Consider the following 25,855-nt stretch of genomic DNA (forward strand, 5'->3'; position numbering starts at 1 on the left):
CCTACTCTTTTTAGTGCCTCTTTTCTTAATATGATGTTAAAACCTGGCACTGTGATCTCTCACCTAATTTTTGGTTCTTATGAAGGTGATTCTTGCGTATGTAGTGCAGTGGAACTTTGTGCTGTTGTGACAGTGGAAAGCAACACTGAGAATTTTTACAGTGGAAACCAACTCTGAGAACTTTTTTAAAACATTATCATGGAAAGTCTTTGAGATTTAGTGCATGCCTTGAGCTGAGAGTGTTGGGTTGTAGAGACATAAGCAACTAGACACTCTGAGATCTTTAGAGTGTCCAAACTTTTCTACTTGATGAGAACATAATTGCAAGTATCAGTTTTACACTGAGTGTCATAGTTAGATCTTTATTCTGGGACATAAATGGGCTTTTGTGCTGCTTGTCACACATTAGCTAGATAAATGATTCTTTATTTCCTATATTTTGCATATTTTGCTAAGCATTTCTTTCCTTCACTGCACTCATGATATCAATCTCTGTATCAGTTAGGATTCTTGGCTGTAAGCAATAGAAATGGACTCAGGACCTCTCATGCAGAAAGGTAATATTTTGGAAGCATATCAGAGTTTCACTGAATTCTGAGGGTTGGAAATGTGAGAGTGGTTTCATTGAGTGGTCCTGGTTCAGGGTCTCTCATGAAGTTGCAACTAAATGTAAGCCAAAGCTGCAGTCTTCAAAGTCTTGAAGGGGGACAGAGGATGTGCTCTAAAGCTACTAATGTGTCTGTTGGCAAGAAGTTTTAATTTTTTGCCATGTGGGCTTCTTCAAAAGGTTGTTCATGTCACAACTTACCCCAGAGTAACTGATTGCAGGAGGATAGTGGATGAGTCGGAAGAGAGAATGAAAGCACACCATGGAAGCTGAAAAGTCCTTTATCCCCAAATTACTTCTGTAATATTCTATAGGTTACCTTGACCAACTGTTGTATAATGTGGGAGGGAATTGCACAAAAGCATGCATTCTGGGAGACAAGGATAATTAGGGGGAATCTTGGAGGCTGCCTACTACAAGGGCTAAGTGGAGGACAAAGCTGATAAATTCAAAAAACAAAAAACTAGGGATGCTCCAAGGGCTGACCAGCAATCCTTCAGAAAATGTCAGAGGGGAGGAACAAAAGTCTTAATGTTGCTATTGCCACTGTAATGGTTATAACTTTTAGTCACTCTACATTGTTAAATTATTTGCTCAAGATTGAGAGACCTGGGAGTGCTGAGACTGCCTCATGTGCTTGCATCTTTATCATGCTGGGTTTTTGACAATATCTATTCAATTCAGCTTCTATCATAGGAAGCAAGCACTGCCTTCCACCAAGACTACACATAACAGGGAATTCTCCAAATAACAGGTCAAGGTGCTAACTGGAAAGAAGGGTTTAATGCTAGATACCCCTGCCCTTTCCCAGAAAAGACAGTATCCAAAAGAGTCATACAACATTGAGGGACCTCCAGCTGGATAATGTGATGTGTAGTCTGAGACATCTATGTGAATAATTAAATGTAGGAGTCACTGGAATTCAAATAGGGTATTTGAGATTATGATGATACACAAAAGAGCTAGTGAGTGTTTGTAGAGACAAGAGAAGAGGGCAAGAGGAGACAGAACATTTGAGAGGGTAGGAAAAGTCAGGCTCATGGATACTGTCTCTTTTCTGATTTCTTATTGTTTGAACCACATACAGGAATGGATTCACTTGTAAGTCCTTGCTGCTATTGTATCTATTAGTTTTCTTTTACCTGAAAGTGTAGTCTTCCTCAAAAGGAAGACTATTATCTGTTATCAAGCAGAGACTGTCTCATTTACCTCTCCCTTTCTTCACCCCATAACTCAGAGTTGTTTAGCTATGTTGCAACTTGCCTGGGAGGAGGGGATCTAGCTATAGTTCATTATTCTATCCCTGCAAGAGCTCAAGAGAAGCCTCTCCTGAATATTAGCAGGCAGCTACAGAAAATGTGATTCAGAGTTTGCTTTGGAGGAGAATAATCTTTTTAAACTGCAGCATTCATTTGATGATTCTTCAGTAGCCCTCAGATGTAAACCTCTAGAAAGATAGAAGTTGCTATGCCTTGATCCATTGCAGACAGAGATAAATTCTATGTTTACTATGACTTCTGTTAAGAAATAATATACTGTTTGTATAACTTCTAATTCTTAGTAAATGAATATTGTGAAGTAAGCTCTCCTTACAGGGATGAGACAATAAAGGATAAAGCTAGAGACCTTTTGTAGGATATAAGGTATCACGTACAGTGTAAGCTTGCTATTTGTCCCAATTATCTGGGGCAATAGGCCTGCTTCTCTGATAAGAAACTAGAACTTAGGAGAAGAGGTCTAGGTTGCCAGAAGGGAATTTATCTCTTCTTCGGTTTTGATTTCAGGAAAGGTTGTTGAGATATCTAGGAAAAGGCTCACTGATGATGGATGTTAAGATGACACTGACCACATGGAGGCAGGCTGGAGACTGAGAAGGTGGGAACCAAGGGAACAGAGTCGACCCTTTGAAGCTTTGATGATGATCTCTCTTGAATGGGAGCAAAATGTTTTAGAACCTTTGAGCCCTGAGAATGAGCTCCTGATGGTAAAAACCAGCCTTGGACGATAAAAGCCAGACGTCACTTTCCTTTGGTGTTTGTTTACCTATTGCCCTCCATCTGGGTTTTGTGAAATCTGTGCAAGGCCTAGGTAGTCGCAGCTAAGCTCTCAGGGTATGCAGGGTGGGGCTTGTGTTCTATAAGAGTTAGAGTTATGGAGGAGAAGTCATAGTCCACTTGCCCTTGTCCATGAGAGCGTTTGCAGTGTGGATTCAGAACAAAGCATGAACATGTTCCATGCCTTCCTGTGTATCACTGAGGCAGTGCCTGGAGCATTGCACCATCTCTGTGTGTTCTTCCTAAGCCAGGCTATGGTCACATTGCTGGTCTCTGCTTCTGCTGCCTTCTTGGCACCCAAAACCTGGATGGCGTCCTCTAGGAAGGGTGTGAAGGCAAAAGTCTGGATTTCTTATCACTTAGTTTCCAGAACTATGAGGTGAAGGCCTAAAATTTTTTCAGGGACCCATGAAAATGTTAAAGTTTACAAAGTATGTTATTGGCTTCAAAATATGAACATGGTACAACAGGTTAATAAATAAATGTCATTTAAGTGTCTTCGTGTCCATTGGTCTACTCAACTCAACTCTTATGTAGTTGCATAGAATTTGTATTTTATATTAGATGCAGATGTATTTTATTATGATATGAGGTGAGAATTTCAAAATAAAAGGCTTGGCAGCATCTTAAAATACTCTCTTCCTCAGTCCGTCCTGCTGGGCGCAGAGAAGCCCCTTCTCCACCAGGGGGCGGACTAAGTCCCGCTTCAGCTTCCTTTGCCAGGATCCCCGTCTCTCAGGCAAGTTGCAAGCAGGTCTCCCAGATTCATCTCTGATTCTTCCTTTTCTCTGAGTCTTGGTTTTCTGGCCTATAAATTTGAATTTATGGTGCCTCCGTCACAGAGGTGAGGCAACGTACTTCCGAAGCACTTGGGATTCGGGGGCAGGTGGTAATGTTAGGAAGGAGAGAGGCTTTAGTTCCTCCCACCTGAGAAATCCTACTGAGACACCTAGAGACTGAGAAAACTAGTGAGACCCATTTTGTTTTATTTCTGATTTCCCTCAAAGCCAAAGGCTGGGGCAGAGGTGGAGGAGTGGTGGGAGTGGAGGTCATTACAGGAAAGAATGGATTTTACTCTTCTTCTTGAGCCTGTCCTTCCTTACTGAGATGTATTATTTCAAAATGCTGACTGAGCTCAGAGGAGGCCTAGAGATCTCCTGGTTGGAGATGGGGTGAGGGTGGATAAAGACAAAATTAGGGAGGTTTTATGGAGGATTTAGTCTTGACCTAAATGTGCTGGTAGGGGGGTTTTTTAAATGAAAAATTTAAATAACTTGTTTTCCTAATTATAAAATGATATATACACAATCTAGAAAATTTAGATTATTGTACACCTCCGCCAAAAAATACATGTTTCTTACCTATCCCATCATTCAGAGAAACCCACCATTAACAGTTTGGTGTATGTTCTTTCTTTTACATCTTATCTTAGTTTTATTCCTGCTGCTATAACTAAATACTATAGAGTGGGTGATTCCTAAAGAATAGAAATTTATTCCTCACAGTACTTGGACTGGAGGCTGGAAAGTCCAAGATCAAGGCATCAGCAGGTTTAGTATTTGGTGAGGGTTGCTCTCTGCTTCCAAGATGGCACCTGTTGCTACATCCTCATGTGGCAGAAGGGCAAAAAGGGGGACAGGGGACAAACACTCTGTCCTCACATGGCAGAAGAGATGGAGCGGGGAGCTCACTCCCTTAAGGCCTTCTATACAGGTGCTAATTCCAGCTGTGATAGTGAAACCCTAATGATTTAGTCACCTCCTAAAGGCACTGCCTCCTAATATAATCATCTTGGAGGTTAAATTTCAATATATGAATTTTGGAGGCACACGTACATTCAAACCATTGCACGTCGTATGTACATATTTATACACATGTATAATAACATCAAACGTCTTTACAGTCTACCTTTTTCAGTCTGTATCTTTCTAAGCTATTTTTTTGTCTACTTATTTTTTGTTTATCTTATGTGACATTGAATAGATATGCCAGAATTTATGTAATGAAGCCCTATATACATGTAAGTTGTTTTCAGATTTTAATTATCATAAAAATGGTATAATAATCATTTTTGGAGCTAAATTTTACAAAATGTTCACATTGTTTTCTTAGCAAGGATACACATGGGTATAGTCTGGGACCATTTTAATCTAATTTTAATCTAATGAGATACTATTTTTTTATCCTTTCTAGAAACTGGATTGTATAGTCTAAGGGCAACTGCATATGTAATTTTGCTAGATTTAGGCAATGGTGCATTTTGTATTTCTACCCATCTTATGTAAGAGTTCTTTCCTGCAGCCTCACCAGTTGAATATGTTGTTAAATTTCTAGATGAATTTTTGGATGACCAGATATGGGATAGTGCAACTTAAGCAACAGACAACAGAAACAGATCCAGAGGTTCAAATGTAGGGGGACCTAACAGGAAGACAAATATCAGCTCCATATAGGGAAGCACTTTCTGTCAGCTTATCTGTTTAAAGATAGTGTGAGATTCTTAGGAAGTGATAGGCTTCCTGTCACTTGAGGTGTTCAAGCAGGGGCCAGATGACCGTTCAGCAGAATGTAGTAAAGCAGCACCACTTTGGCATCTAGATTAAGGTCCTTTAAGACAGGAGAAAAACACAAAACCATATTGATTGCTTCATTTTAATCCCTGAATCCATGATTATGAGAGACTTAATTAGGCCCTTACTGCTGCTATGGATTTATATGTCTTTAGTCCATTCACTCTCCCACTTACTTCTAAATCACTTCTACATATCTTTCCTCAAACTCCCAGCTCCCCTTCTACCATCCTTATTCTCAGCTTCCGACCTTGCTGCCTACTTCACTTAAAGAATGGCATCAATCAGAAGAGAGCCTCCACAGACTCTTATCAAAACATCTCTACATCTACTGGCATCTGAACCCAGGTACTCTTCTCCCATTGGTTGCCATTGATTAACTTTCTGTGCCCCTAGCTAGAGCTATTTCTTTTATTTGTGCAACAGATGCCATCCCCTTTTCACTATTTGGAGGCATTGCTTCAGTCATTGTCTATCTCTGCCTTCATCTCTTACTCCCCTCACTCCTTTGTTTCATCTTACTGATCTTCCTGCTCCTGTTCAAAGATACCAGCCATACTCTTGCCTTAGAATATTTGCTTTGACAGATTCCTTTTTTTTGGAAAAGCTCTTCGTGCAGATTTGCGTTATACATAACTCTTTCACCTCCATTTACATTGATTAGACTGAAAAAATATCTAACTAGACTTTTTACAGGCGTCATCTAAAACATAATACAGAATAGCAAAAGTAAAAGAATAAAAATACAATCTATCATTATTTTAGTGTTAGTAAACACTAAAATAATGGTAGTGTAATTAATATTAATTTGAATAAAATTGACTATAAGATAAAAATCATTAAGAGATCATGAGGGCTATCTTAAGATAACAGAATGTAACATTTCTAGCAGAATATAATTCTAATTGTATATGCACCTAATAATATAGCCTCACAATATATAAAGGAGAAATACACAATTATAGTGGGACATTGTAATTCATCTCTCCCATTAATTAACTCTTAGTATAAAAATGGTCTATTTATACATCTTTCTCCATTTACTAGGCGGTGAAGACCCTAAGGTAGAGACCCTGCCTTGATCATGGTTGTATTCTGAGTGATGTGCATGGTGCCAGGCATAGGGCTGGCCTTCATTCATTAATGTTTTCTGTACTAGACTTCCTCCAGGAATAGTGAGGTTAGCATGTTCTGAAGTAGCTCATTCTTTGGGAATGCTCTTACTCTTAGAAGGCCCTCAGTCTTTTGGATTGAAATCTGTCTCTTTTTGCACCCCACCCTCCCTAATATATACTCTTGGGGCTTGGGCATAGATGGGTTCTGGAGGAACAGCCTTTTAAATAACTAGTAGTGTTAATTGTAGGGAATTTAAAACAGATCAATTTTTTATTTCCCACGAAGTCCTGGGCTAGGCACAGTTTCTATTAGAAGGATCCTTTCTAATGGATCCTCAATAATCTAATATATCCTAAATAATTTATCTGAGGGTTTGCATTAAGGCTTTTCAATTATTCAAATTGCCAGATTTTTCATCTCTTAGTGAAACTTTTCTGGAAGATTCTGTCTTGGTTGTTGCAAGTGTTTGATAGCCTAGTTTCTGCCTTTGGCAAGCACTTAGCCAAGGGCTGTAAATCTGGGCCTATCAAAACCATTATGGCAATTTAGAGGCTTTCTGGAGAGTTTAGTGCTTCTATAGAGAGGTTTAAATGAGACAGAGTCTGTGGGGATTTAGAGAGTTTGTAGGTCTTGGGTTTTCTCTGGGTTCTGCTTAGAAACCATTGTGCTGGGCATCCTCTGCCATAGCTTCTCTGTCATCTCTGCTTTGCTCTGTGTCTGGAGAAGCTGGTCTTCAGACCTTAGCACCTGGACTTCCTTGTTCCCTGGTTGGGTTCAGCCAACAGAGGCACTGGCTGGAGATCAGAGGAAGGAGCAGAGACAGGTTAGGGAATTTCTTTATTTCTCTCTGGAACCACGCTTTTACGATCACAGTTTCTTCTGGGTGGCCTCTTCCATGGCTGCCCTGTAACACCAGTAAGTGGTTTCCCTTCTTGTCCCTCTAGAATTGATGGTGGTAATGGCTTCCCACAGTTGTCAGTCCCTGCATGCTTCAAACCACTTGCTATTATGCTCTTAACGCTTCATTAAATAGGCCTTCATTAAACTGTCTTTCAAATCTCAGCTGAGTGGCCTTCCTTCCCACTGGGACCTGCCTGGCGTATGAAAGTGAACAGAATATGAATTTTGCCCGAAAGATGGCCCCTTTCCTTACTATCTTTTGGCTTAGAGTCCTCATCAGTTACACCTGGAAGGACTAGGTTTCAGGTGCTGTGGACCTAGGTGTGGAGACCCAGAGAAGGAAAAGACACTTGTGCAAAGTCAAAGAGATAAAAGATAAGCCTCAAGCCCTCATTCCCTGTGCTGTGTGCTTTCCATTGGTGGGCCTTCTCTCCCAGCTGTCTTCACTGAGGAGACGGGCAGAGGGAAAATAAATGAAGACTTGTCAATTGACAAGCAAAAGTAGAAAACTCAAGCCAGCTTAAGAGAAATAAGAAAAATCTTGTTAGACTCTACAGGTATCTCATGGGATCCCTCCAGGACAGGAAAGCTGTTGGTTCTCATAAACCAGAGGGGAATGTCCTTCTCAGGGAAAGTTTTGGAAATCCAAGTCCTCTTTCTTTTGCACACTGGGGTTTCTGTTGGTGCCATTTCTCTTTTTGCATCTGGTTCCCGGATGATCTCTTCCCCTCTTTGCCCTGACACATGGGGCAGCAACTTCCCTTACCATGCTTGAACCATTCCATGGCAGTTTACTGAATATTTACTGTGTGCCAGCTACTGCATTAGAAGACAGGGTCTCTTTTCTGGTGGCATGGAGGGTGGGAGAGAAAGACAGTAATCAAACAAATAAACAAGGGAATTTCAGAGATCAGTAAGTGGCATTCATAGGAGAATGACTGGGGCTGGTTTTTGTAGGTCAGGGAAGACTTCTCTCAGGGAGATGATGTGACCTGAGACCCTAGAAGAGAGAAGAATCATGTAGGGTTTCATGAGACAGAAGAAAAGATTTGCATTTATTTTTTCCAAGTACAAGTAGTAAGAAGCAATTGAAGAGTTTTAGGTGAGGAAGGACAAGCTCATCTTTACCTTGTTAAAGGATGACTCAGGCTGCTGTCTGGTTAATGAAGGTTAGAGGGCAGAATAGGAAGCAGTGAGGTCCTTGCAGAAACTCTAAACAGGAGTCCAGGTTTGCAATGACGGCGTGGAGCATGGTGGTGGCAGTGAATATAAGAAATGGTGGAGGTTTTAGGGAGGAGACTGGAGGCAGAGCAGTTGGATAGACAGGGATGGAGATAGTGGGAATAAAGAGGAAGCAAAGGCAGCTCAGGTTTTTTGATCAGCTTGGAATGGGCTGGTGCCACTTAATGACTTGCCTTGATGAAAACTCACAAGCAGTCCCAGAGCTGCTGCACTCTCCAGGTGGGGCAAGTTCTTTACTTGCCAGGCTCCACAGCTTCCTAATGGCTCCCAGGTGCCCCCATGGGTCACTTCTATCTGCAGGCCCTGGGATCAGCCCTTGTCCCCACAGTAACTTTGTGACTCAGATAGGAGTCACCAAGTTCTGGCTTGTACACATTGCTCTCACTGGCTTCATTTCAAATGTATGTTTTCCAAGCCCCAGCTGGGCTCCTTTTGTCATATCTAATCCAATCCTTTCTTTTCCATACTTCCCATGGGAGCTGGTGTGTCCTGTCCCTGACTCCTCAAAGCTCCACCCACACTTATACCCCTTTCTTCTTCACAAGCCACTGACCCTCCCTCCCAGTTTGGGAAAAGGCTTTCTCACGTTTCCTTCCCCATCCTACCCTTCTCAGCAGCAGGTGCACTTCCTCCTGTCCCAGGTGAACCTCTACATCTGTATTGAAACTCGAGGGGCTGCCGGGCATGGTGACTCATGCCTGTAATCCCAGCAATTTGGGAGGCTCAGTGGGAGGATTGCTTGAGCCCAGGAGTTCAAGACCAGGCCTGGCTAACATGGTGAATCCCTGTCTCTACTAAAAATGCAAAAAATTAGCCTGGTGTGGTGGCGCATGCCTGTAGTCCCAGCTACTCAGGAGGCAGAGGTGGGAGGATCAGTTAATCTCAGGAAGTTGAGCCTGCAGAGCTGGTATCATGCTACTGCACTCCAGCCTGGGTGATGGAAGTGAGACCCTGTCTTAGAAAGAAAAAAAAAAGAAAAGATAAAAACAAACCAGAGAAGCCTGGGTCAGGCAGACCTGGGTTTGAATCTCTGATCTTCCATGAACTGGCTGGCTGATCTTGGGAGAGCTATTTAACCTCTCTCAGCCTGCTTACTTTCCTCTAAGTGGGCCAGTAATAACTGTATATTATTAAATTGTGGTGAGGCTTATACCAGATGAAACATGGAAAGTACTTGGTACGAGCAGGGCTGGTATACAGAAAGAACTCAATACATGGAGATGTAGTCACTGTTATTATAATTTTGTCCCTCTCCCTGAGATCTCACTTCTTCAATTATCTTCAAATCCATCTTTCTCCCTGAAGGAAGCACAGAAAATGAAAGAAACACTGGACTCTGAGCTGGTGAGGTCAAAATGGCTTTCGGAGCTAGGCCCTTGGCCATCCTCCTTCCAGAGGGACTTGAGAAGCTGTCCCAGGCAAGACAGAGCAAGGCCCTGGGAATCTAAAGAGCCAGGGAAGGTCTAATAGGAGTCACCTCCTCAGTTAGGCACCAAGGCAGTGACAGAATTGGCATTTCCTGGCATGTCTTTGCTGAGGTTGTCCTACTGTTTTTGGAAAGGCATTGCTTTTTAGGCTTCAGAAAGGGGGACTCTATTTTAGTTTAGGATGCATAGCCACTGCTTAGTCTCTTGGGAGCAGAGGGTTAAGGAGCATGGGGTTAAGGAAGCTGGGCAGGAAGTGGTGTGACTGGCCCCACACACCCCATGCTGGTCTTACACCCTGATGGCCTTTCCTCCCTGACCTGAACAGCCTTTGGTTTATTGTTAGGTAGGCAAAGCAATGGCCCCTCCCGCTGGAGCAATTCTTCTCAAATTTAGCAGACATCAGAATCTCCTGGGAGACTTGTTCAAATGCAGCTTGATAGACAGTAGTGAGATTTTCTGATTCAGTCACTGTGTGGTGAGACCTGAGAATTTGCATGTTGTTACAAGATCCCAGGTGTTGTCAAGATTGCTGGTCTAGGACCACTCTTTGAAAACCACCATCCTAGAGAGTTGCATATTTGCACAATCATTTGTCCTTTGGCATCCCATCTGAAGGCAGGGCATGCTGTAGGGGAAAAACAAAGGGACAGGAATCTTGGGTTCTTATTTTCGCTAGTTTGCTCTGTGGCTGTATTTCTGAAGATGGTTCTGATTGTAAGAAAATATAGCTTGTTACTCTAAGACAAACATGGACTTTGTTGGAAGGATAGTAGGGAATCTCTCTGAATTCAAGGAACAGATGATAGTTAAGGTTTGGAGGGGCAGGGAAGCCTTGGAATTTATGTTCTGCTGTCCAGGGCACCCCAGTCAGGTAGTTCAAATTCTAAATGCTGATGAGAATTAATCTGTTTGGCTCACAAGGGACAGGACTTTCCCACCCTCCCCCACTTAGCCAGTAAGCTTCAACAGGTATTTGGTGGAGCAGACATACACAGGACAAGTTCAGGTAAACAGGCAGGGCTGCTCCCCAGCCCCCACCAACCTGAACTGAGCAGCCTACTACAGAGACCATGACTGTGAATCTTCTCCAGACGGGGCCTCAGTTTTCTTATGTGTACTCTAAGGGGTTTGGGTTAGAACTTTATCACTAGATTAGTGTTTCTCAAAGTTGGCCTGCATCCTAATTGCTTGGGATACTAGAAGATAGAGACCAACAATGTCCCATGGTGTGTTGATAAATGATCAACAATAGGCTTTCCAAAACAAAACACCCTAATTTATAGTGTTCACTCTATTTCTGTAGTGTAAATAAATACTCCTACTTTCGCCAAGTCCAAGCTAACAATGTGAAGTCACTGAACTTCACTTTGGGGAAGAGAGGTGCATGTTGGCTCCAGCACACCACCCATCTCCTGACTCAGAATCACTGAGGGACACCTTGGATTTTGCATTTTTCTTCCCTTCGGGTGATTCTAGTGGATCATAAAATTTCAGAACCTTTGCATCCAGAGATCTCTGAGGGCCTTTCTGTCGCTTCTATCTCTCCATTCCAATTTTATTTCAGGTTCTCACACTGGCTCTGGGAGTTGAGGAACATTTTCCTTCTTGAAAGAATTGCAGAGCAAGGCTTGGAGAGATAGACAGGCCATTGCCCAAGTGAGTTAATGATGCATCTGCACCAGCCTGTCTGGGATTGTCTCCTTGTCCTCTGTGAGGGCCCTGTCTCTCCATCATCTCCATGCACACGTCTCAGGGGGATACTGGAGGTCACAGCTGTGGGCACTGGGACCCATGCCTATTGCTCATCTGTAAGAGTTGGAAATGGCATTTCAGCTGCTATCACTATAACCTTTTGATCTCTTATCTCCATCCCTGGAACTGAGAGCCTACTGGTCATCACTATTTTTGTGCAGGTCCCTCATCTTGATAACCTTCTCTGTGCAGGTAGAGGACAGGGTGGAGGATGCCATTTTTTTGTCTTGAGGTGTGCTGGGGCAGAGAGAGCCATTACAGAGCCCATGAAAGACCCACCAACAGATGGCAGGGGTGACATGAAAGTTGGGAAGAGGAAGGTTAGGCGAGGAAGGTTAGGCAAGGAAATGAACAAACTGCTGAAAAGGTTAAAACATTGCAAAGTTCTTTTTTTAAAAAAAAAATTCTTAGAGACAGAGTCCCACTCTGTTGCCAAGGCTGGAGTGCAGTGGTGTGATAATAGCTCTGTAACCTTGAGCTTCTGGACTCAGGCAGTCTTCCTATCCTCCTGCCTCAGCCTCCTGAGTAGCTGGGACCACAGGTGCACACCACTTTTTCTGGCTGATTTTTAATTTTTTTTTTTTGCAAAGCTTTGTTGCTTAGGCTGGTCTTGAACTTTTAGCTTTCACTTATTTTCCCACCTCAGCCTCCCAAAATGGTACTGGGATTACAGGTGTCAGCCACTGCACCTGGCCCAGGATTGTACATTCTTTCTTTAAGATTTCAGAAGAAACCATTTATACTCTGAAGTTAGGTTGGAAATTTAGTTTTGAACTGGAATGATCCTTGACTTTCTCTTATTCCAGAGAGTAGTGGTTCTTAAAGTATGATCTCCAGATCAGTAGTGTCAATATCGCCTGGGAAACTTTTAGAAATACAAATTCTTCAGCTCAGAATATCTCCCCTTCTTAGAGCTATTGCCTGAATCACCGCGATTCCTTACCCATTTGTAGAGCTTAAGCACTCCTCTCTCAAAAAACTCTTTTCCAATGCTGAGGCCCCATGGGGCTGCCATGCTGGGCTATTTTCTCTGACCACAGGGTGGAAGAGCTTGTGACAACAGAAACAATTGGAAAATTCTGGGTTGGGATGTGGAAACCACAGGGGACAATAGAGGCTACTCTGACTGTAACAGGCCTTCTTAGGAACTTTCTATTGTGGCTGCTTAGGAGGCCTGATGCCAACACACCTTCTGCTCCTTGGAGATATCTAGCATAGCATGGAAATTTCAAGCAGTGGATAAGCTCCTGGTGGACTAAACTTTTCTGATCTCTCCTGCATGTCTGTCATCTCAACTATCTGAACTCAGGACTCCACTGCCTTTCCCAAAAGAAACAGGACTTTTCTGCCCTCCCCAACTTGGCCAATAAACCACAACAGGTATGTGGTGGAACAGACGCAGGAGAGGGCGGGGTGGCCCGGCCCCAACCTCTCTCCTCTCATTCCACCAGGGTTTTCCAGGGTTTTGCCATCTTCCTACATTATAACTTTAACTTCCTTGGGCAACACATTCTCTACTCTACCCGATGCTTGGGCTCCTGTGCCAGGCCTTGTCCCAAGTGCCCTGTTTAGACTCATCTGGGCCTGAAGGACAAAATCCAAGTATTGGAGCCTGGTCAGTGCTCAGAGCCTCTGAGGTGCTCCCTCCTTGGAGGTGTGATCCCTTCAGAAGAGTGTAGCTGAGGCTTCTTTCAGTGACCATCTAGAAAATACTGGGGAAACAATTTGGAGCTGAGGATGGGGTTGACTATGAACCTGGCAGGCTGGAGTGTAAACCTGAAATCTTTCCTCCGTTTAAGTCTGAACTTGTTCTTCCTAAAGTGATGTGTGAAGCTGCTGGATCTGGGATAGGCCATTTGGACAGGAGAAGAACCTGGAGTCAGGCTGGAGGGGACCTTTGCCTGATATAGCTCTGGACCAGTCCTGAGACTATTTGTGGGTGAACCTCTGAGCGTGTGCATGTGTCTCTACCTGTGTGTCTCTCTGTGTATCCATAAGGGTTCTCATGTCTATCTGTGTAGAGTTTCCATCTGACCAGCTGTGAGGCCACAGACAGGTAATTTAAGCCACTTGGTCTCCATTTTCTGTGTCTGTATTACGGGGCTAATAATAATTTTTATAAAGGGTTACTATGGCAGCAAAATGAAACAATGCACACAAACTTCTTAGCACAGATCCTGGTACTTACATGTTGGGCTATTATTACCAATGCCTTGGATAAGTTACTTAACCTCCCTGGGCCTCAGTTTCTTTATATGTAAAATGGGGACAGTATCAGAACCTAGAACTGTTCTAAGAATTAGAGCAATTGATGACCTATAAAGTTATCACATATGCAATAAATGTTAGTGATTAGAATGTGTATTATCTTTGTGCATGGATGTGTCTGGATGAGAATACCTGAGTTTGTGAATGTCTTTGAGCATGTCTTGCTGCTTGTGTGTGTAAATACATATGTATATATGTGTTTAAGTGTATTCATATGGCCAGACAGGCCCAGTCTCTCTTGTGGCGTTTGCTGTTGGCCCAAGCCTGGACTCCCTGAGCCAGCTAGGGCCGGCGCCGGGGATGGAATTTCCATTAAGAATTAAGCAGGACAGCACAGCATTGAGAAGCCAGGCAGGCAGAGGGGAGGGGGTCGTAGGGGTGGAAGCTTCAACTCTGAGCTCCCTTGGGCGGCGTCAGTTCTGAACTGCCTTGGACAAGCTTTGTCTTGAGTCACAGGCCTCAGGGCCATGGCCCAGAAGGATGGGCAAGGGGAGAGAAGCTGTTCATAGGGGCCTCTGTAAGGAGACTTGGAGTTGCTGTCACCAAGACTAGAGCCATGAGGCGCCCCCCCGGGAATGGAGAGGCAGCCAGCGAAGGTCCAGGTGGCTGGGGTCTATGGGGAGTCCAGGAGTCCAGGAGGCTGTGCTGTGCTGTACGTATCTGGGAAGGTGGGTATATGGGGTGTGTGTGCATGTGTGTGTGTGTGTGTGTGTGTGTGTATTTGTGCGTGTGTATTGGGAAGTGGAGGGTGGGGGGCATTTATGCCAAGTGCCTCTAGGGAACATCTAACAAACCAAGTCTGTTCCTCTCTTACCTTGAAACCCAGACACAGAGTTTAGACCTGGAAATAAAAAACCTTTGAGGCTTTTTTGCTAATATCGATCTGTGTATGATCTAAGCCTCATTCTATTTCTAGCATATAATAAAATATCTGTTTTCAAGGTGTTTTATATCCTTAATCTCACTTCATACTTTCAATAACCTCATGAGCTGGGCAGATATTACTATGTTCCCCAATGTACATATGAAAAAACTGATGCTCAGAGAGATTAAGTGATTTGTCCAAGGACTCATCACTGGAAAGTAGTAGAGGCAGGATGCAAAACCAGGTTTCTTTGAGAAAGAAGTGGAGACTGTTCTTATTATGCCACCTGCCCTACCAGAAACAGACTCAAGAGAAGATTCTGCAAACTCTGCCTGTTTGAGTAGACTGTGGTTCTAGTGGTAATGCCAAGCCAGGTGGCACCAAGCCCTGTCCCCAGCATTAGCATTTGTTGAGACAGGAACTAAGGCCCCTCTCAGGGAACTTGGGGAGTAGAATCAGGCTGTGCTGGATGACTGGAGGATAGAGATGAAGCTGGTTTGTCTGAGAGGAATGACTTGGCCACCTACTGAGCCCTGGGCCCCCAGAGACCTGAGGAGAGGACTTAATGTCAGAGAGCTAATGTTTGTTCGAGGCCAGGGAACAGCAGGCAGCTTCATCCAGAGCCTGAACAAAGAAATAGAGATTATCGGCATCAAGGATGAGAAGGCTGCAGTGGGACCTTGGTGTGGTCATTGTGTCACGGGGATAGAGTTGAACTTCTTCTGCCTGGATACATATTGTGAGCAAATTGACATAGTTTGCATGTGAGAGATTTAGGTTAGATGTCAAGGAAAACTTTCTGCCAATAAGAGGGTTCAAGCTTTGGAGCAGGACTCAGGGAGACCAGGGGCCACCTTTGGTTGAGGACCTCCAAGAATAGGTTGAGATTCTCCCAGCTCTGGGGTACTCATACCAAGACGTGGTGGTGGTAGTGGGAGGGGGTTGTATGAAATAACCTGGAACTTTTACTCCAGGTCAATAATGCCACATTGCCGAGCTTTTGAGTGGGAATCAAGTTCCTCTAGATTTAGCCGTTTGACAGAGTCCAGGATGGTGTGTGTGGGTCGGGGGTGGGATCCGAACTAATGTGCCAAAGTTAGAAAGAGTTTCTGCAACAGCCCCTGGTCATTTTTGGCAGGTCCAGGATGTAGAGGGTGACTTAGATGTGTGTGACCAAGGATCCAGAGGGAAGCACCTGCGGTGAATAAACCGCCTCATTCTAGGCGTTTGGGGCGGTTAAAAACTGGGCGGCTTCCTCCTTCCAAGCAAGTGAACTGCACCCAAATCCCTCCTTGTCTTGTTTCAGCTCCAAGGGAAACCATCGCGGCACATTCCCTTCCCCTCTCCAGATGTTGGCATGCAGGGTACCTTGTGGGCGCCCCCGCCTGGGCGGCTCCATGGCTCCCGGGTGATCACCCTGGTGCCTGCCGCCCGGCCTGGGGGAGCCCGGCCTCTAATTAGGCCTGACCGCGTCCCCATTCCAGCGCACCCGCAGATGGGAGGGAACGCCATGTTTCCCCCGCCAGGGGCGCCGAAATAGCCTCGCGGTCCCGCGGCAACTGCAGGCAGCCGTGCCTGACGCGGGACAGAGGCTTGGCAGGGAGCGTGCTTTTGTGGAAGGAAGGTCCTTGAGAGGCTGTGGCCGCCTCGGAGGGGCGGGCGGGGGCAAGCGGGGCGGGGGCGGGGGCCAGGGGCGGCCCATCGGGTTGGGCCTGCGGAGAGGCCACTTTGCGCGCGGCCTCTGGAGCTCCCGCTGCGTCCTGCCACCGCTGGCCACTCGCACCAGCCGTCTGTCTCGCACACTAAGTAAGTAGACAGGTCCCCTGGCTGGACTCAGGGGCTGGTGCTGCTTCTGCCAGCCTAGTTGGGAGCAGTGCAAGTTTGTGACTAATTGGATAGGAGTAAGTGTGTCAGTGTGAGTGCTTGTGAAGGGGAACTTGTGCCAGTGTGAGGGAGGGTGTCTGGGTGCGATGTCCACATGTGGCATTTTCTAGCATGTGCCCCAGTGAATGTGAGTGAATGAGAGTGTCAGAGTGTGTGTGGTGGTCTGGAGTGGGCCACAGGTGTCTGTCTGTGTGGCACCTGCTGCCCTGGGTGGACTGTGTCTGTTCCTGTGGAAAGCCCTGTGTGTGTGTGGCAGGAAGGCCTCCAGGTGAGCTGAGCCAGTCCATATGTGGATGAGTGGATGTGCCAGACTCAACCCAGGAAGGCAGAAGCTGGGGCTAGGAAGTGTTATATGAACTCAGGCTTTCTAGGGTGACCTGACTTGTCCCGAGCTGGGGTGTCTTCTCTGTGGGTCATTTGGTTTTGATTTCTCAGGGCTTGGAGCAGGACAGAAGCTCAGAGCCCTCACACAATACTGGAGTGAATGTGGCTCTGACTGACCCCATCTGGCTAGACCAGGGTCAGGGAGACAGCTTGGGGACCCCACTCTCAAACCAGGAGAAGAGGCAGGAGGCCAGGGGATGAGCAGACCACATGGCCATGGCCACCCACAAACACTCAGAGTGTACCCACGCTCACATGCTCAGCATACACACAACCCTGTTCACACGCACCAATCTTGCACATGCTCCTCAGGATTGCCATGCAACCATTCACACACTTTCGACATGTATACCTGCAGACAACGACATGTATGCAACACGCACCGACTGTGCACAATGCCTATGCACAGACATATCCCTGGCTTGGCTCCACCCTCAGCTACTAGCCTCCCCCAACCCCTTTTGCTCATTTTAGCCTGTATATGGTACCTCTGACAATGGGTCCAAAAAACTGGCCTCAGCAGGGAATATTTTAAGTCAGGGACTTTGGCTGGGGGGTCAGGGCAGATGGTGATAAGGTGTCTTTGAGGGGTCCCATTTAATCTGAAATTGAGGCTTCCCATGGAGCTCAGCCAGAGAGCATCTTGGCCCTTAGAAGCAGTATTTGCCCTTTTAGAAGTGAAAATTTCCAAACATTTCCTTTGGAAGGCAAGCCAGTTCAGGCTGGGATCTGAGATGGAGTGGAGCTGAGCACCTGTAATTTCCTCCACACTGTAGCTTATACTCTGGATTACCCCTGCTGCAGAGAAGTGGTGACCCTTCTGGGCTGGGGCCCAAGGCAAGAAGCCCAGAGCAGGAAGGACAGTGAATTGAGCTGGGCTGATTCCTTCTTTTCTTTGGTTTCATTCAATGCTACTTTAAGTCTCCCTCCTGCTGGCTGGTGGAGGGATGGTCTTTGCTGTACTCCTATTCTTTCTTCTAGTGGTTATCTCTTTTCTGGACAGAATCTTCTCTATGACCTCCTCCCTCTGGTGACTACTGGGCACACACTAAACAGTGGTTAGCAGAGTAGGTGCCAAAATGCCAGCTGAGTGGTGGTATTATTCTTCTTAGTAGAGCTTCTAGACCTGTCCCAGCCTGGCTATTTTCTTCTGTATACTTCAGTGAGGTACTCAGCCTATATGTGCTCCTTCAGTTGGGAGGTTAGAAAGATGGTACTAAGTTTCTTCGTTCTTTTCTTGTTTCTTTCTTTCTTTTTTTTTTTTTTTTTTTTTTGATGGAGTCTTGCTCTGTCACCCAGGCTGGAGTGTAGTGGCGTGATCTCAACTTCTGCCTCCCAGATTCAAGAGATTCTCCTGCCTCAGCCTCCTGAGTAGCCAGGATTACAGGTGTCTACCACCACACCCAGCTAATTTTTGTATTTTTAGTAGAGACAAGGTTTCACCATGTTGGCCAGGCTGGTCTCGAACTCCTGACCCCACGTGATCCACCTGCCTCGGCCTCCCAAAGTACTGGGATTACAGGCATGAGCCACCATGCCTGGCCTGAGTTTCCACTTTCTTAGTGTTTATGGTTTGGTGTAAGGGGTTTTGGTTTGGTTTATGGTTTGGTCTAAGCTCTTACCTACTAACTCCCCTAATATGCAGGAGAGCAAATTGGGTTCGATCACTTTTTGAGGGGAATGCTAGGATCTATCTTCTCTGTAGCCTGATCATATGCCTGACCCTTGGGAGTGATTAAAAAAGGGCAGGGTGTGGTCAGTCCAGCAGAATAAAGGTGGCAGTGTATGAAATTATTTTCCCATTGTGTTTCTTTTCTCAGTGCCGGTTGCTGGGAAGCTCTTAGTCTATCATACTGCTCCGTTGTAATAACTATGTTAGTTGGAACCATTGCTTTGACTTCTAATTTCTACTTTATCAACTTTGTAGAATACATATTTTTAACTGTAAACTTCCATATCCTTTGTTGAAGGAAATCAGATTAAATAAATGAACAACCAGCAATTCAGGATTCTATTGGTCTCTGGGGATGGGAACCACATTGGATTTTTGGGGACATCCTCAATTTCAAATATGTCATCTGGTTTTCAAACCAAATGTCTCAATTTGGCTTCTGTACCTTTGGACTCTAATTGGTGACAATGTCTTGAAGTTTTTTTTTTTTCTTTTTCTTGTAGCTATGGGACATAATGCCCATCTCTGTGTTGGCTCAGACAAGGGGGATAGTTGAGAATGAATTGGGCCATTGATAAACACCCCCTGCTCCAAGTACTTCAGCTGCTAGCTCCTCCCTGTCTCAAAAGCTCAAGTGTCTGTGTGCCCGAAGGAGTTTGACCCTTGCCCTAAGCCTGCCCCTGGCCCCATGGCTACCCCTTCCTCATGTGACCCTGTCTCAATCCAGGGCTCTGTTAGGAGTTCTGTGTCTCTTGGATCTGAGCCCTCCCCCAGTATGGACCACAACATCTCTGATCAGGGATGGCCCTTATGGAACTGGAGCTTGGGATGAGGAGCTTGGACTTAGGAGTGTGGAGGAGAACAAGAAGAACCTTCCTGCCTCCTTACCTGGGTCTGTGAGGCCATAGGTCAGTGCTCAGCACTTTCTTCTTCCTCAAATATAGTCCCCAGTCTGCCAACTGGTCAGGGAGTCATTTGTCACCTCTCACCTGCAGAAGTGCACCTCATCTGAATGCAGGGTATTGCTGTAGCCACATTGCAAAGTTGGTGGAACTTCTACTTCACTCCATGGCAAATTATTTGTGCTGCCCAAGGCCATTCATGTTTGGAAAGGAGAAAGCTGGAGGGTAAAACTGAGCAACAAAAAATGATTAGAACAACTCAGATGGTGGGCTTTCAGGCATTGTACTGAGTTCCTGCTTCTCAGTATGTGTTATGTTAACCCAAGCTGGTGGATGTTGCCTGCCTTCAAGGTTCAGCCTTCCAGAAGCATTTGATCACAAGGTAGAAAAGAGGAAATCCCCTGTGGCCTGGTACTGAGTAATGTGCTGGTGGCTTGGTGTGGATGAGGAGTTTGTTCCTTCCCAGATAAATGTCATCTTTAAAAGGTAAGACAAGACTGGAATGCATCTCTGCTGAATTTTCACACTATTTAGACTTTGGTTGTTTCCATGTGCTTTAAGCTCAACCAAGTGAAAATAGGCTTAAAAGCCAGCAAGACAGCATTGTGTAATATGGTTAGGACTTCCGTGTGGGAAAGGTAACTGACAGCAACTCACGTTTATTTACTATCGACTACTGTCCAGCTTCCTTTTTAGGCTCTTTCCATCTTTCATTTCATGAAACCTTTACACCAACCCTATGACATAGTTAAGACTCTTTAAAATATGAGGAAAATGAAACACAGCAAGGTTAAACAACTAGCCCAAGGTCAGAGCTAGCAAAGATTCCTTCCCAGGTCTGTCTAACTCCAGAGTGTGTGGTGAATGTCCACTGACCACCAGAAATGCCAGGAACTCCATCTCAAAGGCTTTCAAAGTAGGAAAAACCACTCCTTTGGGCAAATTGGGGAATGAGGCTAGGGCTTGACTTCTCTGTCTGTCTCCAGGATCTGAATGTGATCGGCATCATTGGCCTTTCCAGCCTCAGATGGAGACTGCTGCTGTGTGAGAAGCAGGGATTGAAGGGGTGGGAAAGGCCTTCTGGGCTGTGGGGGATCTCTCCCCTGCCTTTCAACCCCCCCACCAACATGGTCTGGGCAGTGTTGAACTTCTGTGGCTTCACTTCTTCCCTGGAGCAATCTCCGTCCTGGTAACCAAGCCCCTGCCCAGACGTTGTGATCTGGCCAGCCTAATCTCACCTCCTCAAGCTCCAGGATCCCCTCAGTGCCAAGCTCTGGTGGAGTCCTGGATACTTTTGAGGATGTCTCAGGGCAGATCAGACTCTGGTGTGATGCAGTGTGTGTAGGCGTCAGCAGTTTGGCTGTGTAGTTGTGTATAGTATTCACTTTCTGCTGGAGAAATGAAGGTTTTGTCTTACAAACCAAATATTCTGGGTTTGGAAATCATATGAAATGTGGCCTGTGGTTGGAGGGTATGAGCTGCATTGTGGGCCTGTGTGTGGTGCTGGATTAAAAGACACTGTTGAGGGACAGAACAGTTGGCTTAGGCCATCTCACTTCTTTTGATGGAGGGTCACAGGTAGGTAGTTCATACTGGCAATGTGCAGAAAAGAGAGCATGAGCCTTTGCAGCCAGATTGATCTGACTTGGAGCCTCAGTTTCCTCATCTGTAAACTGGAGTTCCTCATAAGGAAATGTGATGCCAGAACTGGAAAGTTTATTTGAAATACTGTGTTTTGCATAGAATAGCTAAACGGTAAAATGGAATAGCTTTCCTTCCTATGCCACTCGCCTTCTGTGAAAGAACACTGGATTCATTGGCACAAGATCTGGATTCCAGCTCTGACTCATCCTTGGGCACACTGTATTATCTTGGGTTAAGTCACTTATCCTTTCTGAGCCTCCCTTTCCTTGTGCATAAAATGAGAAAACTCACTTCTCTCACTTCTCTGCATTTTCTGAGTACAATGAAAGAGACTAAAGTTAAGGATTCTCTTGGAAGATCCAGAAAGTGCAACCAAAACTGATTCATTTATTCACACCTCAGTATTAATTGAGATCATCTGCTGTGCCAGGGTCTGTGCAAGATGCTGGGGGGAGAGGTAAATGGGAATATCTCAGCTTCAAGTAGCAATCAGACGAAATGGCAAGACAGACTCGTAAACAAACAAAGGCCTGTCCGTGGGGCGTGATCAAGACAGGTACTGGAAGCACTAATGTAGCAGCAAGGAAGTGTGTCTCCAACCGGGGCAGTCAGAGAGGACTTCCTCTCTTGACTCTGAAAGTGTAAGTACTTGGTGTGAATCTTGAAAGGTAACAGAAAGTTGCCAGGAGGAGTAAGAGGAGGACATTGTAGGCAGAGAGAGCAGCATGTGTGAGGGCACATAAGTGTTGCCTAATGTGGCAAGTTTGGAGAACTTTTAAGCAGTTAGCATAACTGGAGCCTATGGTGTGGGTGGTCAGTAGTGCTGGGGATGAGATGGAAGATGTTACAAAGAGCTTTGTATGGAGTCCGGTCTGGATTGCTTTCCTGAGATGTTTGAACTTTTTATCATATTTATGGGCAAGCACTGAGGTATTTTAAGCAAGGAAGGGACATGGTTGGATATAGGCTCACTTATTCATTCAACAAACATTTATTGAGTGCTTCCTATTTTTATGTCACTTTAAATTTTGGCATATCAAATATAATAATGTATAAGACTTATATAAGAAATCCCTCTTTATTCATGTCTCAATTGTTTACATGATCTTCCATTTACTTTGTTATTTTCATTCTCTTCAATAATATAAAAATATTATTTTTATTGTTTATGTAATTATATTTCTCATATTTTTATATTTATTATTTTATTATATATGTGAATACATATGAAAATGTTTAAATTTATGATGAGTTGAAGAGAAATTGGAGACATGATGCCTCTTAAGTCCCTGTATAGTTCAGTATGTATTTCCTTAAAAAGGATATTATCTTACCATGGTGCAATTCATGGTCCTAACAATGTGTTCATGGCTCCCCCATCTCTCTCACCTCAGTCAGGATCCAATCCACAGATTGCATTTAGTTGTCATGTCTCTTTAGTCTCCTGGAATCCAGAGCAGTTGTTCTGCTTTATTATTTTTTTGAACTTTATGTTTTTGAATAGTACAGGTCAGTCATTATTTGGAATATCTCTTAATTTGGTTATTGTTGATGGTTTCACATGATTAGATTCAAGCAATGCATTATGGGCAAAAATGCAACTGCAGTGAGGTTATGTCCTCTCCAGTTTTCATATCAGTAAGCACATGATGCGGGTATTCTCCTAGTGCTGGTGACAGGAGCTTTTGTCACTTGCTTAAGATAATGTCTGCCAGTTTCTCCACTGTGAAATTATTATTTTTTCCTCTTTCTAATTAATAGGTAATTTGTGAGAGATACTTTGAGACTATGTATAACTTGTTCCTTATCAAACTTATACCCACTAATTTTATTATCATTGATCACTTTGAATCAATTATTTCTTCCATATTTAGTAGTTTGCATTTTACTTAATAAAATCGTTTCCCCTCTCCCTCCCTTCCTATCATTGGGGTCTCATGAATTCTTCACTTATCAATTATTAATTATTGATAATAATTAATAAATTACCAATTATCTTTATTTTATTTCAATGTTCACATTGTCCCAGATTTGATTAGTGGGAGGCTCTGCAAGCTGGCTTTATTTCTTTTTGACTTATCATCATGATTCTCTGTGCTTTTCCTTACTATTTGCTATAGCAAGAAGTTACAGGCTCAGTTTTTTTTTCTTTGCTATAGGCCTGGAATTAGCCATTTGTCTGAGGAGCCCTGGATCCTTTCAGTGGTAAATAGTATTTAGAAACCAACAAGATTTAAAGGCTACCTGTGCTTCTTGTGATTGGTGTGTCATCGTTTATATGCTCTCTTGGCAAACAAAGTTAGGACATATATGTATATTTATTTCTCCAGTCAACCAGTACAATATATTGTTACATGTTTTTAGAAGAAAAAATCCCCAAAGACGGTGATAGAGAATAATGGGGTAGGAATACTTTAGATTGGGTGGTTAGACAGGGCCTCTTTTAGGAGATCATATTTAGAAAGACAGCATGAGATGGGCGGATGGATGGGAAGAAGAAAGAGGCTGGAGATTGTTTTAATTATTTATGCAGTAATTACAAGGGCCTGAACTATGTTCAAATGGAGAGGAGGTAGAATCAATAGGACACAGTGACTGGTGAATGCAGAAAGTGAGGGAGATGACAGAGTCTAGGAGACTCCCAGGGTGATGTCTTAAAGGCCTCTCAAACTCAACGTGTCCGAAAGATAATTTCCATTTTTCTTCTTTTACACCATCCTACTAAAACCTGGTACTCTTCAGATATTTCAGATCTCATTGAATGACTTTTATCTGGGTAGCTGCACAAATCAGAGAGACCTGACAGTCATCCTCAACACCTTTCTCCCTCAAAACCCATATCCAGTCCACCCCCATGTCTTGTTGATATTAGCTTGTAAATATCTTTCAAATCCTTCACTTCTCTCCTAATCTACCAGCATCACTCTAGTTCAAGGTGCCATCTTCATGTTTCTCAGGTACCATAAGAGCCCCCTGATGACCCTATTTCTGCACTGGCTCCCCTCCAATTTGTTCTCCACACAGCAGCTAGAGTGCATTTCAAAACACAACTCTGTTCGTATCATTTTCTTCCTTAAAAGTAGGTTAGTTGCTTCCTGTTGATCTTAAGATAAAGACCACACTCTTTAATAAGTCCTATGAGGTCTTGCTTGTCTGCCCTCTCCTACATCTCCCTACCCAGCACTCCCTGGCTCTCTGTGCCTCACTGGCCTCAGCTCAGTCTCAGTCCCTAGGGCTTGTTAGGTTTCCTCCCACCATAAGTCTTTATATTTGCTGTTCCTCTGCTTAGAATGCTTGTTCTTCCTGACTCCACCTACTGAATTCCTGCTTAACTCTCAGTTGTCAGCTGAGCTGTCACTTTCATATTCCTCAGGACTAGGTCCAACCTCATTTTATAAAGTTTTAAAACATCATGTACCTCCTTCAAGGCTTTATCATCATTTCAATTTTGCATTTATTTATTTAATCATTAATGCTTATCTTCTCTATGTGATGATGAGATCTGTGATGGTTGGGGCAAAGTCTGATTTTGCTCATTACTTTATCCTAGCAGGTATCATGGTACCATGTTACTGACACATACCACAAATATATGTTGAACAAATGAATGAATGAAGATTTATCATCTGAGTAACCACATAGAAGATGTGTACCATTCAGTGGAATAAAAATTATGAGAGAAGCAGATTTGAGGAGGAAAATGACAATTCATTTTGGGACAGCTTGCATTTGGAGTGCCTGCCAACCATGTCTGTCCCCTAGAGACCTTACCTTCTTTTGTACAAATTAGGATGTCACTAAGGAGCTTTTAGGGTGCTGGTGACAGGTAACATCTAATTCCTGGATTAGTTTAAGAAGGTCGCTGGAGGAAGTGGCTAAGTCAGAAAAGGCATCCCTGAGCTGTGGCTTCTCTATCTATCCTTATCTCTGGCTTATAGAGCATACAGGAAATAGAAGGGGTTTCCAGGTGGTCCTGACTTGGCTTGTTGGGTACTTGCATAAAATATCTTTACAATCCTATGAAAGCCTTCTTGGAACTTTAGCTACTTGTATGATTCACATTTGTCAGCAGCTGCCAACATCCTTCCTACCTCTAGCAATACACTAGACATAGTCTTAAAAGAGAATACAAAAAGTGGGTCTTACTAAGTTCAGTGAGCCATCCTTGCAAAGATGTCATCAGCACTAGAACAGAACAGCCCATTCAATCCCTCTGACTCACTCACTCTTACATTCCTCACTCACTCATTCAACTTTGTATTTCATCTTGTTCTTTCAGTCACTTACCCACCCACCCATCTGACACCCACCTATCCATCCATGTATAAGAGTTTATGTTGGATTTATAGCAGGACTCAATGCATTATCTTCAGCCTGACTACTTTATCCCTCTTTTCTATGGTCCTCATAGCTCAGAAACCCAGGCAAGGAGACTGTCAGGGGTGGGGAAGATGCTACTGTGCTGGTCTAGGGCTGGGCTGGGTATGATTGCAGGTTGTTAGCAGGAAGAGTGGGAGACCAGAAGCAGCCACATTGATGACTCCTCTTGGATCACTGTCTGCTTTTCT

At 44.2% G+C, this 25,855-nt stretch overlaps 2 protein-coding genes across 3 annotated transcripts in view; both read left to right on the forward strand.

The window, feature by feature from the left end:
* The window catches only part of CALCB (calcitonin related polypeptide beta), a 183,891-nt gene that overhangs the window by 143,259 nt on the left and 14,777 nt on the right, over window positions 1–25,855 (forward strand). The gene's annotated exons all lie outside the window — the stretch shown is intronic.
* INSC (INSC spindle orientation adaptor protein) overlaps window positions 14,332–25,855 on the forward strand; it is a 140,139-nt gene continuing 128,615 nt past the window's right edge. The window contains exon 1 of one of the 2 annotated variants that reach the window (XM_035265911.3): window positions 14,332–14,588. In XM_035265911.3, the coding sequence (XP_035121802.1) occupies window positions 14,493–14,588 (96 nt within the window). In that variant the 5' untranslated portion in view covers window positions 14,332–14,492. Of the gene's footprint in view, window positions 14,589–16,526; window positions 16,608–25,855 lie in introns of those variants that run through there. The other variant, XM_009007722.5, reaches the window with a different exon arrangement.

Source organism: Callithrix jacchus, chromosome 10 (assembly GCF_049354715.1).
Source record: "Callithrix jacchus isolate 240 chromosome 10, calJac240_pri, whole genome shotgun sequence".
In the NCBI taxonomy this organism is placed as follows: Eukaryota; Metazoa; Chordata; class Mammalia; order Primates; family Cebidae; genus Callithrix; species Callithrix jacchus.